The sequence below is a fragment of the Leuciscus leuciscus genome (genome assembly GCF_965113295.1).
Source record: "Leuciscus leuciscus genome assembly, chromosome: 7".
NCBI classification, from domain to species: Eukaryota; Metazoa; Chordata; class Actinopteri; order Cypriniformes; family Leuciscidae; genus Leuciscus; species Leuciscus leuciscus.
The window spans coordinates 27,322,672-27,338,160 of record NC_138731.1 but is presented as its reverse complement, the minus strand read 5'-3'; the positions used below and the strand labels follow the sequence as shown (position 1 = coordinate 27,338,160).

Sequence of the window (15,489 nt, the reverse complement as noted above, 5' to 3'; positions counted from 1 at the left end):
CTCAACAATTACACTACATCCCTAGTAAGTTAATAATAAAAACAATGATATATAAACCTATATAAGACCAAAAGTTACCAAACAAACAAGGCTTGCCACATTATCCCTAAACACGTTAACAGTATAAACTAGCCTGTTAAGCAGTATCAGCTACACGTAACAGGGTAGCAAACACAAAATACACACAATGACAAAGCTAGCTGCCATGCAGACTTGTAGTAGCTACTGCTACTACAGACACAAGCTATGACAACTACAAGGTTCCTGTACGGCACGATCAGAACAGCCTGTTATGAATGGCTTGGACCAAGCTCAACCCATAAAGACATGAAGAAGACAACATCTGGGTTACTACTAGAAAGGCCACTGATATGGTAGAATAACCATTTTTTGGAGGGTAGGATGGCACAACCAATTGCCGAAACTTTTGAACAAAAAACTAACTTTTGCACAGTTTGAGCAAGAATGTAAAAAGTGGACCCAAAATTGACCACATGCACACAAAAAGAGATATCAACAACAAACATTTCGTCCATGTTTCAAAGGAACATGGTCGTTGTGCTCATTGTTACTACTTTGGACAAAAAACGAATTGCTTCTTATTTTGTGTTTAGGATAATGTATTACGCAACACTGTAAAAACGACAACTCAAAATTGTTCACCTTACTAAGATTTTTGCATTCACTGACAATAAAATTGCTAGTTGGAACTTGAACTATGTGTTTTAAGCCACTTGAACTCACTTTCAGACGTTTCTGAGGAAAAGTTCATCTTATTTAATAAATTGAGTTGATTTTATTTTGAAGTTGTAGTTGACACCCAGTTAGAGTGTGGTCAACTTATCTGCGCATGCTCATTTGAAATTTGTCATGGCAACCGGCTGCTACGGGGTTTCCAATGATTTTCCCAGGAGCTCCCTTCAAAAGTTTGAAAGTTTGCGTCCGCCATCTTGTCACAATGCCTGCCAGCGGTAACTTTCCCCTGACGTCTTTGGCTACGTTCACACTGCAGGGCTTAATGCTCAATTCCGATTTTTTGAAAAAATTCGATTTTTTTGCAAGGCCGTTCACATTTCCAATTAAATGCGACCTTTTGTGATCTCCTGTGTGAACGTGAAATGACCCAGAAGTGACTCGCATGCGCAGAAGAGTACTCAACGGTCAACGACGTCACTTTTTGTTTGCGGAAGTAGCTAAACTTTAACTGTGATTCTCTCTCACACACACACACACACACACACACACGAGCGCGCGCAGCGACCGTTACACAAGAGCCAGACAGCAGCCGCTGACCTATCTAATATCAGATTCAGCACAAATAAGTTAACATAACGTATATAATGGCCGTGGGCTTTTTTATTTTATTTTTTTTATTAACGGGCTCGTCGAGGTCGACCCGTTCGGCAGATTTACCTCAGCTCGACGAATATGCAGTCCGTTTTCAAACCGACGACTACTTCAACGCAGGATTATGACGTTTTTCGCGTATCAATGACGTGCGGGTCGGATAAATGCGACCTGGCCGTTCAGACTGAAGTCGCATTTGAAAAGATCGGATATGTATCGGATTTGGGACCACATACCCAAGTGGCCTGGGTCGCATTTGAAAAGATCGGATCTGTGTCGTTCAGACTGTCATGAAAAGATCAGATACAGGTCGCATAGGGGCAAAAAAATCGGAATTGGGTCGTTTCAGCCTGCAGTGTGAACGTAGCCTATGTTGAAGAGAGACATGCATTTGATATTTGTATTACATTTCATTGCGGGAAACAAAATCGATAAATCATAACCAGGCGAGCCGTTTATGGCAATACAAAATCCCCCACTAGCTAATCGGTTAGAAGCTAGCTTATTTTGAACAGCTAAGCTCAATATAATTATTGTCCACATATTAATTGAAAGATTTGTGTTGCCGGTATGTTTGTTATTCTCGATGAATAATGGCATTGTATGCACGTCTGCTTTGCTCATTGACAACTGCTCGCGACCATGCGCTGCAACCAAGGTAACGTTAGAACCAACGTGCTAAAACTGTGATGCAAAACTTCGGTTTGATACGATAGTTAACTAGATAGATATAGCTTCTAGCATGCGACCTTTGTGTAGGGCTGGGTACCGAGTTCGATACTTTTTAGGTACCGACCGAATTGCCTCGATATATCGAGTATCGAAAAATGACGTTGTTCATTCCAGATTTCGATACCTACACGCAAACTCTACAGTACACACACGAGACGCGCGGAACTCTCCGCGCACATACTCATATGAGAGGCGCGCGCGCACTCACAAATATGATGAAGACCTTGACAGTGCACGGAGTAAACATAAGAGCAGAAAGTTGCTCCGTCTTCGACTGGTAAATGAAGAGATACCTTGTTGATCACTCTGACAGTGCTTATATTGCAATAAATAATAACCTACTGAATGTACACTGCCTTTCAAAAATGTGTTGGTTGGTCAGATTTTTTTTTTTTTTTTCAGTAAGGATGCATTAAAGTTATCAAAGGTGACATTAAAACATGTGTAATGTTACAAAATATTTCGTTTTTAAATAAATGCTGTTCTTTTGAATTTTTTATTCATCAAAGAATCATTAAAAAATGTATCATAGTTTCCTAAATATTAAGCAGCAAACTGTTTTCATATTTCTGAAGGGTCATGTGACACTGAAGTAATGATTTTGAAAATTCAGCTTTGACATCACAGGAATAAATTACATTTTGAAATATATTCAAATAAGATTTTAAATTGTAATACTATTTCACAATATTACAAGTTTTACTGTATTTTTTATAATAAAAAAAAAATCAGCTTTGGTGAGCATGAGCTCTTTATAAAAAATGTTTTGTTCCTTTGTGCACTGGCTAAGGAGCATGAGTCAAACTGAAAAAATAAAACCAAAGTTTTTCTGAGGTAATGTGTTATGTAATCTTGTTAAAATGGATTTCATAAAATTGGTATCGAAAAAAGTATCGTTAGGAACCGGTATCGAAACTGAGGTATCGAAATTGGCACCGGATCGAAAGATTTTGAACAATACCCAGCCCTACCTTTGTGTGTTTTAGCCCTGAAGCTCAACAGCATTAACGTGAACGGTTGCGAAGTATGTCACTGTGTTCATTTTCTCCTCTTATTTTTGTGCTAGGTTTTCTATGAAGTGTCGCTTCTGCAGCTTTGCCAGCGCCAGTCAAGAGCGTCTGCTTAGGCACCATCGGCTCAGGCACGGAAGAGGAGCTTACTGGCCGTGTGTTTACAGTGACTGTGTATGTTCTTTTAAAACACCTGGCGCCTTAAAGTCACATTTGACCAATCGCAATCTGTATTGTGAAAAGCGCTATACAAATAAACTTGACTTGACTTGACTTGACCAATCGCACTGTAGGACAGCCAAAATACAAGATAAATTCACAACGTGTCCGGAGCTTTTACTCACCCTCATGTTGTTCCAACCCCGTAAGACCTTCGTTCATCTTTGGAACACAATTTAAGATATTTTTGATTAAATCTGAGAGCTGTCTCACTCCTCCATAGACTTCTATAGACATTATAACTTGCTGGCCCAGAAAATGTATTAAAGACATCGTTAATATAGTCCAAGCGACTCCAGTGGCTCAATCTTAAGTTTATAAAGCGACGAGAATACTTTTTGTGCGCAAAAACAACAACAAAAATAACGACTTTATTCCACTATTCATTTCCTTCTCTCTGGGCCTCGAGTCTTTTCACGTAGTGTGATAGCGCAGCGTGTCTGTGTTGTACGTCACACGTAGGCTCACTATTGGCCGACGCTGGTCATGTGTGAGATGCGTGTGATGTACAACACAGACGTGCTGTGCTATCACACTACGTGAAAAGACTCGAGGCCCAGAGAGAAGGAAATGAATAGTGGAATAAAGTCGTTTTTTTTTGTTTTTTTTGCACAAAAAGTATTCTCGTCGCTTTATATACTTAAGATTGAGCCACTGTAGTCACTTGGACTATATTAACGATGTCTTTAATACATTTTCTGGGCCAGCAAGTTATAACGTCTATAGAAGTCTATGGAGGAGTGAGCCAGCTCTCAGATTTAATCAAAAATATCTTAATTTGTGTTCCGAAGATGAACGAAGGTCTTACGGGGTTGGAACAACATGAGGGTGAGTAATTACTGACAGAATTTTCATTTTTGGGTGAACTAACCCTTTAAACTAAAAACGAATCTTTTACAGTGCTATGCATAAGTTTAGACACCCATACTAAAGTTGACTAAAAAGAGGAATAAAAAAAAAATCATCTTTTGGAAATTGAACTTAATGCCTTAATTAAAAAAATTTGGAAAAATCCAACCTTTAAGGACACCAATTTTCTTTGTGAATGAATAATGTATCGTAAATAAATAAATGTACAAATGTACAAATACAGGGTGCATAAGTCTGGACACCCCTATGTTAAATTCCCATAGAGGCAGGCAGATTTTTTTTTTTAAAGGCCAGTTACTTCATGGATCCAGGATAATATGCATCCTGATAAAGTTCCCTTGGCCTTTGGAATTAAAATATCCCCACATCATCACATAGCCTTCACCATACCTAGAGATTGGCATGGAGTACTTTCCATAAGATCATCTCTCAATGCAAATCAAACCAGCTATTCGGCTAACTGAAATAAAACCATGCCAATCTCTAGGTATGGTGAAGGCTATGTGATGATGTGGGGCTATTTTAATTCCAAAGGCCAAGGGAACTTTATCAGGATGCATATTATCCTGGATCCATGAAGTAACTGGCCTTTAAAAAAAAAAATCTGCCTGCCTCTATGGGAATTTAACATAGGGGTGTCCAAACTTATGCACCCTGTATTTTAAGGAAGAACATTTATTTATTTACGATACATTATTCATTCACAAAGAAAATTGGTGTCCTTAAAGGTTGGATTTTAATTTTTTTAATTAAGGCATTAAGTTCAATTTCCAAAAGATGATTTTTTATTCCTCTTTTTAGTCAACTTTAGCATGGGTGTCTAAACTTATGCATAGCACTGTATGTGTAGCTGTCATATTACTGTCAAGAGACTACGGTATTGATTGTTCAGTAGAAGCAAGCTGTGTTTCACCATTACTGTTATAGCCTGCATGTTTGCATTTTTGGCTAATTTCAAAGTTCAGATAATTTGGCTTTTTCAGATGGGGATTTACACATTTCTGAATTAATACTTAGGCAGGCACTATACAACTGTTTATCGGTCATCTTTGGCAATGTTGCATTATTTGTAAGGTCTCAACAAGAGTCGGAAAGTAAAAAAAAAAAAAAAAACGCCCATATTACGGTTCTGAAACCTGATGTATTTGCTTTGGGTATAAGATTACTTGTTTACATTGCCCATATTATGGTATTGAAACCTGATGTATTTGCTTTGTGCATAAGATTACTTGTTTACATTGTGGAATTGTAAAGCTGTTTGTGCCAAAGTCGTTCAAATAAACATGCATAAATGAACTGGTTTACTGTCAGTGGATGATTTAAAGTTGGGGGGTTAACTTTTGAGTTAATTTAAACTCAAAATAGTAAGTTATTACAGGGGATGGTAATCTGAACTCAAAATAGTAAGCTTTTACAGACTTGAAAGTTCTAGTACCTTGAATTAAAAAAACTTAGTTGTCAGAACTTGAAAAACTTAGCTGACGCAACTTAATAATTGTAGTTCTTCAAAACGTAAAAAATTAAGTTGATATCTTCAACTCAAAAATTCTGTGCAGTCGGTTGCCTTGAAAATTTGAGTTGAACTAACTTTTTCTTTTTTACAGTGAGTTGTTACACTGAAATAATGGTTTTATGGACGATTTACACAGAAATTCATTCCACTCATGTGTCAATATTCCATTGTCTGTTTATCACTCTCTGTCACAGCTCGAAGAAACATGATCATTTATCAGAGAGCAGGTCAGAGCCAGTAACAGGATGGAATGAAGCTCTGGCAATGGATGAAGCCTAAAGCCATGATGATGATAAAATCTTAATAAACGGCATGATGCAGCTCTAGTATGAGGTTGTGAGAAAGTGCCTGTTACTGCTGTTCTATGATCAGTTTTCCCCCAAATCTATTGAATAGAGAAGGTCCAGGGGGGTTTTGAAGCTGCTAAACACAAGGCTCCAAAACGTTTAAAGGCATGACTGATCATAGGCCAGTTTGAGGCAATCTCAGCTGCTTCAACCAATCAGATTAGGGGTGGCTGATGATCAAAATCAGTTATGTCATCAAGTGATAACATGTTTTTAACCATAACCTGTTTTTTAAGAAGCCCTGGGTGTACAGGTTCATTTGAACGAAAACTAATTTGAACTAATCGGGCAGGTTTCCCAGAAAGAGATTTAGATAAGTCAGGAAATTCAGTGGAAATCCCCCTTAACAGTCCACTTCAATGACAGATAAGTTATAATCTGTCAAATCTATAGGATCAGAGTCACAGGGTGAAGTTTTCACCAAATACGAATTAGATGACAGTCTCTTTAACAGCTCAGTTGGCAGTAATACCAGCAGCTATTTTCTATGTAGGAAATATGAATACAAGAAGAGCTCCTATTTACTTGAATGGGGAAAGACTGAAACTGTTAGAAACTGTTTGTCAGTAATAATACATTTCAACCGAATCAGACAAAAATAGTATAATAAATTGTGCTTCTTTCGTTCAGTAACACTAACAATATATTTAATCTGTGACTGACTTCTTATACTGAGAAGACATCATTGTACCGCACCAATACCAGTAAATGAATGTTTTTAATTTAGGACAGTACATGATAGACTAGTACAGCAAAACCCGTACAAACAGTGGCCCTTGAAAAACAGATCTAGTTAATTTGGCATTCACAAAAAAGAATTACATATTTACCTGAGGGACTCCCATTTTCCTGCAGGCGTCCAAAAAGTTTTCAACGTTTCTGCGACATTTAGCCATGCTAAGCTTGGGCTGAAGGTTTAAAGTGTCCATGTGCAGATATCAAAAAAGAGAGAAAAAAAACAGGTTAACAAACTTCAGTCAACATACACTGTTCAAACGTTTGGGGTCAGTAAGATTTTTTTAAAAGAATTTATACTCTTATTCATCAAGTATGCTTTAATCTAAATTGACAGTAAAGACATTTAAAAAGTTACAAAAGATTTCCATTTCATATGCATGCTGTTCTTTTGAACTTTCTACTCATCAAAGAATTTCTGAACAAAGTAAGTATGAAAGTGAAAGCATCAATAGTAATAATAAATGTTTATTGAGCATCAAATCAGCATTACTCTGAACACTGGAGTAATTCAGCTTTGCCATCAAAGGTATAACAAAGGTTTAAAAAAATATTAAAATAGAAAACAGTTATTTTAAATTGTAATAATATTTCTACATATTACCGTTTTACCAAATGTAGAATAATTCAAAAATTAAAACGTAAAAAAAAAAGATGACTGACCCCAAACATTTGAACGGTAGTGTATAGTGTTTGTGTGAATGTGTGGATCATTCAGAGATGACTCACCACTGCAGGGGATGGTACGTGGATACTGGCCACTGAACGCGGCTGAATGTGATTGACTAAGTGACAAAGCACGACCCCATCCATGAGAGAGGAGCCCAGATCTCCAGGAAGAGCTACTTTCAGTCTGCTCTCAATACTCTGGCAAAATCAATGTGATTTGGTAATAAATAAAACATCTTCATTTAAATCTTAAATCTTGTGGGGTCATTTTTAGTCAGTCAAGCTAACTAATACAGTTAGTTTATATACTCAGCTTCTGCGTGAGTGTTTCGTACCTCTCGTAGTTGCGCTGTGAGCTCCAGCTCCTCTCTGAGCTGCTCCATCTTTCTCCTCATGGTGAACTGAGGATCCACTGATTCCAAAGTCTTTTGCGTCCTGAAAAACACTGTCACACAACTGAACCGTCATCAGTCTGCAGAGAGCACGTTATATCTCTTGTCTTATTCCCACATGGATAAAGACACAATTTAAAGTCAAATCCATAATAATATCGGAAAACGTTAGGTTACATATGGCAATTTTGACATTAAATGTCACTACTTTTGGCAATATGCTGCTTTTTAATGGACAAAAGGCTTTTATTTTCATTCTTTATCACAATGAACATTCTGAACTTTGAAGGCACTGTCCATATCTGACAGCTCACAGCCTTTATTATATGATATTTCCCCACAAGGGGGAGCACTGGTCTAGACATGAGAGAAAGGAAGATTGAGAAAGACAAGAGCACAACACTTCATTCCACACATCTGAGTATTCCGTCACCTCTAGTTGCATAACTACTCATCCTGTGAAAAAATGAAAGGAAGAGGACAGTATGAAGGGAACACTAAAAAGATGTTATTCCAGAACATTCCTCCCTCTTTTTGTTGTTTCACAGTTTAAAGCCCTGGAGCCATGTTTCTGTGCTTGGACATTGATGCAATACAGCAAGCATATGCTAGACTTCTCTGGGCAGAATAAAATAAAATAAAAGTGTGTGTGTGTGTGTGTGTGGTCCTGGTAAACCCTACATTAACAAAATGTCCCCACAAAGACGGCAATATCTTAAAACCGTTGTGAGGAAAACAGCTTATAAATCATACTAAGTGATGTTTTTTGAAAATGTAAAAATGCAGAAAGTTTTCTGTGATGGGTGGGTTTATGGGTAGGGTTAGTATAAGGGAATAAAACATACAGTTTGTACAGTATAAAAATCATTATGTCTATGGAAAGTCCACATAAAACATGAACGTGTGTGTACCTACTTAAACATTTTTGGGGAAAATGTATACCCCAAAGTGAGCTAAATCTGACAAAATCTCCTTTGGTAAAAAATAGTACAAAGTAAATAAAGTAGTTTTTTTAATTGTAAAAATCCAGATAGGATAATTAGCAGTATGTAAAAACAGTAGAAGTCTACGGAATGTCCCCATGTAGATGGCTGAACTTGTGTGTATGTGTGTTAGCATCAGGGAGAAAAAAAAGATGGCTTAAAAGTCATGTCTCATGCTTCAGGGGCAAGTCTGTTTGTTTCACAGCCTATTTACTTAAACGTGTGTATTTATTATGTTTATGTATACTTTTTTTTTTTCTGCCAGCCTAACATAGAAACACTGACTCAACCAATGGTGTGAGTTTTGGGGCGGGGCTATCTGTTTATTTACCAATAGCAAACCGAGCTGTGTTTGAAGTTAAAAAATTTAATAAAAAAATTAAGCTAGTGACACAAATTAAACTTTAGCTTTAAAACAAAGCGTCTTTCTCTCGCATTTTCTTTAGTTTCTATCTCACCATTTCTCTAAAAGTAACACACATATCAATTCAACCCAGTATTGGCAAGAATAAGATTCATTCTTGCATTTACGGTTACATCGTGTGCTAAGACAGTGAGAATTCCAGAATATTATCAACAAACTTACAGGTCAAAGAAAGAAAAAACACACCGGAGAATTTCTGACATCTAACAGGAAGTTACAAATTCTCCAAGTTCTCTAAAAGTATTCATCATATAGACAGAAATAGACCTCTGTAGAATCCGAACAGGACATCACTCACAAAGTGCATAATTGCCTAATCTGGTTATGATTTTAACTACCAAAAAGAGTGTAGTACTCTCATTTCAGTGTAGACATTTTATGTTAAAAGACTTTTCACAGATTTCCCCTAAAATTGGTTTAGGATTCCACCCGAGTTTCCTAATAATATGAAGTTCAATAGTACCCATTAGTATAAAGCTATTCATTACTAAAATGTTTTTTCCTCCATTACTACCTCTTTCTCGTAAGACGATGAGCAAGTACACATGTCTCCTGGCAGTTTTTCATCCTCTGAAAGCATTTCCTCTTAAATGGAGGTCTGATTTTCCCTCTGGGGCCATTATCTAATGCTTCAAAATAGCAGCTCTATAAATACACGCATCTCCATTTAAAGCCACTGGGCCACCCCAAATTTCAGCCCAGCCACATCCTCTCTTTCACTCCTGTGTTTTAAAAAGCCCCTTTAATGCTAAACCTCAGAATTTTTTTTACTTTCATACAAAAAAATGTCAGGAGTGACTATTTTACTAAGCTCAAAGGTATGGTTCACTCAAAAATTTTTATTCTATTCTCATTTACTGACATTCATGTCATTTCAAACCAGTACGATTATTTCTTCTGTGAAGCATAAAAGACGACATTTTGAGAAATGTCTGTGTATTTTTGTCAAACAATGGAAGTCAATGGTCACCACCACGGTTTGGTTACCAACATCATTCAAAATATCTTCTTTTGTCTTCTGTAGAAGAAAGAAAGTCATACAGGTTTGGAATGATGCAAGTAAATGATGACATCATTTTAATTTTTGGGTGAACTAACCCTTTAATTGGAAGCTGGTGCTAGTGAATTTTGTCAGGAAATAATTATTTAATTAATTTCTTCCACATATGAACTTTCAAAAAGATGTCAAATTCTCTGAGTCAACCAAACACCCGTTGGAAGTGAAATGTTGGTCAGTGGGCTGAAGTATTCAGTATTCTGTCATTTCTAAAAGCTGATACTCAAGCATTAAAAGAGACAAAAAGTTGGACAAACTAGATGTGGGTGGTTGCCAGAGCGTTGCAATGCGTTGGAGTTAAGTGTTGCAAAGCAGTTGCTAGAGTGTTCTGGATGTTATTAGGCATTGCTACGTGGTATCTAGAGAGTTGGGTGTACTAGGGTGTTGGCTAGGCGGTGGCTAGGGTGTTTTGGGTGCTTTAACACCCTGTAGTGCAAAGACAACAGAATAAGTTTCATACTAATTTAATATTTAGGGTTAAGGGTGTATTCACATTCCTATGATAGTGACTCAATGCCTTAGCATTCAACAAAAAAGGAAAATAAAGAAAGAAAGAAAATAAAGAAAAATATACAAATTCTAATAGATAATAATAAAGAAGAATAAAAACACCTGACATTTCATCTTTGACAAGAAAACTCAAAGAGACTAACTGTAAGGTATGTGACTGTACAGGATGATACATTGAGCAGACCTACCACTGCTTGGCATGTCTCCTTCAGCTGGGCTAGGGGGCGTGTCTCTATCGGTGGGCAGGGCCTGTGTAAGTGGGAGGGGACAGGGCCGAGTCGAGCATGGCACAGAGGGCGAAGCTAGATGCAGGTATCAACATAAAGGGCAGTGCCAGTAGGAGGAGGAGCCAAACAAGGGATTTTCATTGGAAAACCAAAGGAAACAGGCAGGGGTTTCAGGTATCAGTCAGAAAATGGGAGGATGCCGAGCAACAGTAGTTTGTGTAATAAGAGCACACAAGCAGGCAAGCAGCAGTTCAGGGAAACAGGTAAATAAAAGGGAAGAGAAAGAAACAGGAAGATATGCAAAGCAAAGTGACGTAAATACAGCACAACACAAAAGAGAAATATTAAAAACAAAAGAAGTCAATGTTAACAGTATTTCAGTACCAGTTTGTTGGCATGCTGTTATGCGCCTGGTACAAATGACTATTATTTATGTCAGACTCTGGGCATGATAATGCTGTTAAAGGAATAGTTCACCCAAAAATACAAATCTGTTATCATTTACTCACAAGTTGTTCCAAACCTGTATACATTTCTTTGTTCTGCTGAAAGGAAGATGTTTTGAAGCAAGTTTGTAACCAGCCTGCTTTGGGGCACCATTGACTCCCATAGTAGGACAAAAAAATAAAAATACTATGGAAGTCAATGGTGCCCAAAAACTGTTCAGTTTCCCACATTCTTCAAAATATCTTCCTTTGTGTTCAACAGAGGAAAGAAATGTATACAGGTTTGGAACAACCTGGGGGTGAGTAAATGATGACAGAATTTTCATTTTTGGGTGAACTATCCCTATAATGTTAGACATAAATAACAGATCACAGATAATGACGCAAACACTAGCTTAGATGTTAGAGGGGGAAGCAACAAGAAGCCTCTAGGCAGCTAAACAAACAGCTACATCAATTAAACTGCATCCAGATGAAGTCAAGCAAGTTGTTTTGTCTATTTATTTAACTGTACACATTAGTAATGAATGGTATATACGTGGAATATATAACATGTATGTGTAAATAAAAAGAAAATAGGACATATTCAGTTGCCATGTATTATTTTCTAAACCAGATGCAGTTTAGCCCCCAAAGCCAAGAAAGTAATAATAAACAGCAGTATATGTATGCATAAAAAGCCTGACTGTAATGTTGCATAACAGTTATGATCTTGACAGGATAACAGGTGTTTGCAACAGGCAAAACGATCTTTATACACAAACACTTTGACCTCTAATTACTTAAATGTGCTGATAATAATGAGAGAGTCCAAAATGTGCACCATCCTTTAAAGTGCAAAGCCACCCATGCCAACAAGCGCATTGGCACCATGTGTGTTAGTAAAACAACACTGTTCTCACCTGATCTGGGCTTCAGACCAAAGGGAGGTGAGCTCAGTGTGGGGCTGGAAACTGGGGTTTTGTCTTCATTCTGGTACATGACACAAACACACTCAGCACAAGTGCACTGAACCAAGTCAAATTCAGTTTTAGAAGTGTAAAGTGCACCTTATGATCAGAGCAAAGCCATGGTAACATTAAATGGTAATGGTAACATTAAAAAGATTTACCTCGGTAACTTGGTTCTCACAACTTTCATATGATCCTTCCTGGCCAATCATGTCGCCCTATGAGTGATAAAAAAAAAACAGTCTGTGAGATTCTTGAGATGATGTAAGATGTTAACAAACAAGCTCTTTAGACATAGTGAAACAATGCATCACTGTTCTCTGACTCGTTTCGATATGACTCAGTCTTTCTTTCTCCGTCTCTAACTGTTTGTTTTCCTCTTTAAAAGATAATTGCATGATTCTCAATCCCCATGAGTAAATTTACTTTTAATTTCTATTCAGTTCATGCAGGCTACATTATGGACTAAAAGTACAAGGACCAATATTTTGGAATTAATACTACACAATTAAGACAAAGAAATGCATCCAGCACTAAAAATATGGCAAATACTGTATATTAAAGGTCCCATATTGTACACCTTTCTGGAGTTTTATTTTAGGTTTTGATGTCCTTAAGAATATATATTTGCAGTATAAGTACCAAAAACCATCTCAATATATTTTTACAGCTCCTTTCTCAGGAGCTCTGCTAAGAACAGGTAGATTTTGGCCTGTCTAATTAATATTCATGAGCCTCTCTTCTGATTGGCCTGTTGTTTTCTGAGTGAGGCACGGCCAGGCCAACCACAGGTAACTAGGGTCATGTATGCTGTAGCCTGCTGTGGCTTAGTGATGCCCACAAGTAAGGTAAATAAAACACCTCTAATGATGGATAATGCTGAGGGAAATGTTATCCGGCCTTATATGTTAGAGCCGGACTCAGACCCAGAATCGGCGACGACAGGAGACAAACAAACACCTCCTCAAACGCGCTTACAAAAGGATGTTTCAGAATGGTAAGTAATGTTTTTTTTAAAGTTTTTTTTTATGCTGACTCCATAATGTAACATAAGATGTGTTACAAGTTTATTTACAGGGACCCAACAATGTAGGGACTGTAGCATCTTTAATGAGTAGCTTCTTTGAAAAACCGACATTGAACTGTGCCTGATTGACGAAGCAGTCACTTGTGAAATGTGCAGAACAGCTAAGGTTGAACTAAATTGCTGTGGTATTTCCGAATAAATAAACATTAGCCACTGGTCTCTTATGTTAATGTTGTTCAGAAGCATGTGCAATTATGTAGTTTCCTGACATCCATCGACTGAACAGCGTTCTCTCTACATGTTTTCCGTGTTGTTGTTGCTCATCAATGGCATGGATGTGATGTTGTCTTTGGGTTGGGCATAAGAGGGAGGGACGGTGGGCAGTGTTCGGGGTGGTGACTGAAGGCAGTCTAGTTCTGACGTCACATTTTTACGGAAGTCACAAAGGCTTGAGAAAAGGCACAGCTACTTTATGCAGGCTGTGTGCAATTGTCTGTGGATTGACTGTTTTGAAACTTATATGGTAGTTACATAGCCCCTAGACCTCTGTTATCATGAAAAAAGCCAGGAAATTTCAGTTTTGACAATATGGGATCTTTAAGTGAAAATCACTTAATATATTTATTTTAATCTTTGCAGCAGATGACAGCACAATCAAATTCTAGTGTTACTGTGAATGATTCAGTGCATATTTAAAAAAATAATAATAATAAAAAAATCAGAAAAGAAAAGAACATGGTATGTTGGTAACCAAACACATTTCTCAAAATATCTTCTTTGCCCCCCAGTTTCATAGACAAAGCTTAAGCTAGTCCCAGACTAAAATGCATGTTTTAACTGTTTTAACTAAAAGCAACTTGCACTGACATTTCTTAAAATATGTCAGTGTCATAGTTTTGTCTCAAGATGCACACCAGTAATGTTTTTTTCTAAGGCATGTTTAAAAAAGCTACTTAAATGTCCTAATTGATCTAAGGCCTAATCCTGGCTTAATCTAAACCCGGTCTGTGAAACCAGGCCTATATGTCCCACAGAAGAAAGTCAGTCAGTTTTGGAACAGAGTCAGAGTGGGAAAATTATATTTTTGGTTGAACTCTCTCTTTAACTATAACACTGACCAATAAGCAAAAAACTATTTTAGCACTGTTTTAGCAATCTGGTATCTCACATTCTGGTGTGGAGCACCACTTTTCAAGATCCAGTCACTTCCAGATGGATAAAATCAAGTTCAGCCCAACATTTCTTTTTCACTCAGAAATGTGTCAAATTACAAACGTAAAAAAGGTTGCAGGAATGAGAATTCACATTGATTTTAATGAACGAACATGCAATGGCGGCAGGGGACAAATAGAACTAATGAATGACAGACGTTCCAATTCTGTCTAAATCTGCAGAGATTTATTATGAGTTCTGTTGACCCAAGCAGATTCTGCGTGGGTCTTCTGGGAATGAACTGCATGTTTACAAAAGCTACAATAACTACAATAAGAATGAAGTCACCACAGCACAAACAATAAGCACATAATGTGGCAGCTACATCGGAACCACATGTTTGGGTAATTTCGGTACAAAGTGAACTGCATACGTATGACAAACACAGTTGCACCGGATGATGAATCATTCCTCAGAGTGCAGCTGACTTGTACAAGTTGCCCATGTTTTCAACGGTCAAACAGGGTGTATCTATAGGCTGGATGGCAGGATTTTCAGATTACCTGTTGTGCCATGTGCAGGGCATACTGTTGGCATGCGAGCTGGGCCTCGAGCCGGGCCCGTTCTAGAATGTACTGTCTCTTCCTCTGGAACTCCCAGCATTCTCCAGGAGCCGCCTTCAATGACAATCACCGCTCTTAAGACCATGACACTACGGCTTACCAACCACAGCACACATCACACTGGTAAAAACAGCCCTGGAGTCTAACTGCCTGTAACTATAGCATAGAAGCTACCAGGCTAACCAGAACTTTTGCACACCATGGCTACAGTTAATTACAGTTTTATCTTTAATAGTCAACAGCCTTTTCATCCGAA

General features: G+C 37.7%; 1 protein-coding gene across 7 annotated transcripts in view; it reads right to left on the bottom strand.

Annotated features, from left to right (window-relative positions):
• Positions 1 to 15,489, bottom strand: part of lrch1 (leucine-rich repeats and calponin homology (CH) domain containing 1) — a 55,064-nt gene that overhangs the window by 8,368 nt on the left and 31,207 nt on the right. For 3 of the 7 annotated variants that reach the window (XM_082175095.1, XM_082175096.1, XM_082175099.1), the window contains exons 14-20: positions 15,174 to 15,287; positions 12,593 to 12,649; positions 12,384 to 12,453; positions 10,997 to 11,110; positions 7,778 to 7,887; positions 7,503 to 7,640; positions 6,869 to 6,946 (exon numbers count right to left, since the gene is read on the bottom strand). In XM_082175095.1, the coding sequence (XP_082031221.1) occupies positions 6,869 to 6,946; positions 7,503 to 7,640; positions 7,778 to 7,887; positions 10,997 to 11,110; positions 12,384 to 12,453; positions 12,593 to 12,649; positions 15,174 to 15,287 (681 nt within the window). The remainder of the gene's footprint in view (positions 1 to 6,868; positions 6,947 to 7,502; positions 7,641 to 7,777; positions 7,888 to 10,996; positions 11,111 to 12,383; positions 12,454 to 12,592; positions 12,650 to 15,173; positions 15,288 to 15,489) is intronic. The other 4 variants (XM_082175098.1, XM_082175101.1, XM_082175097.1 and 1 more) reach the window with 3 other exon arrangements.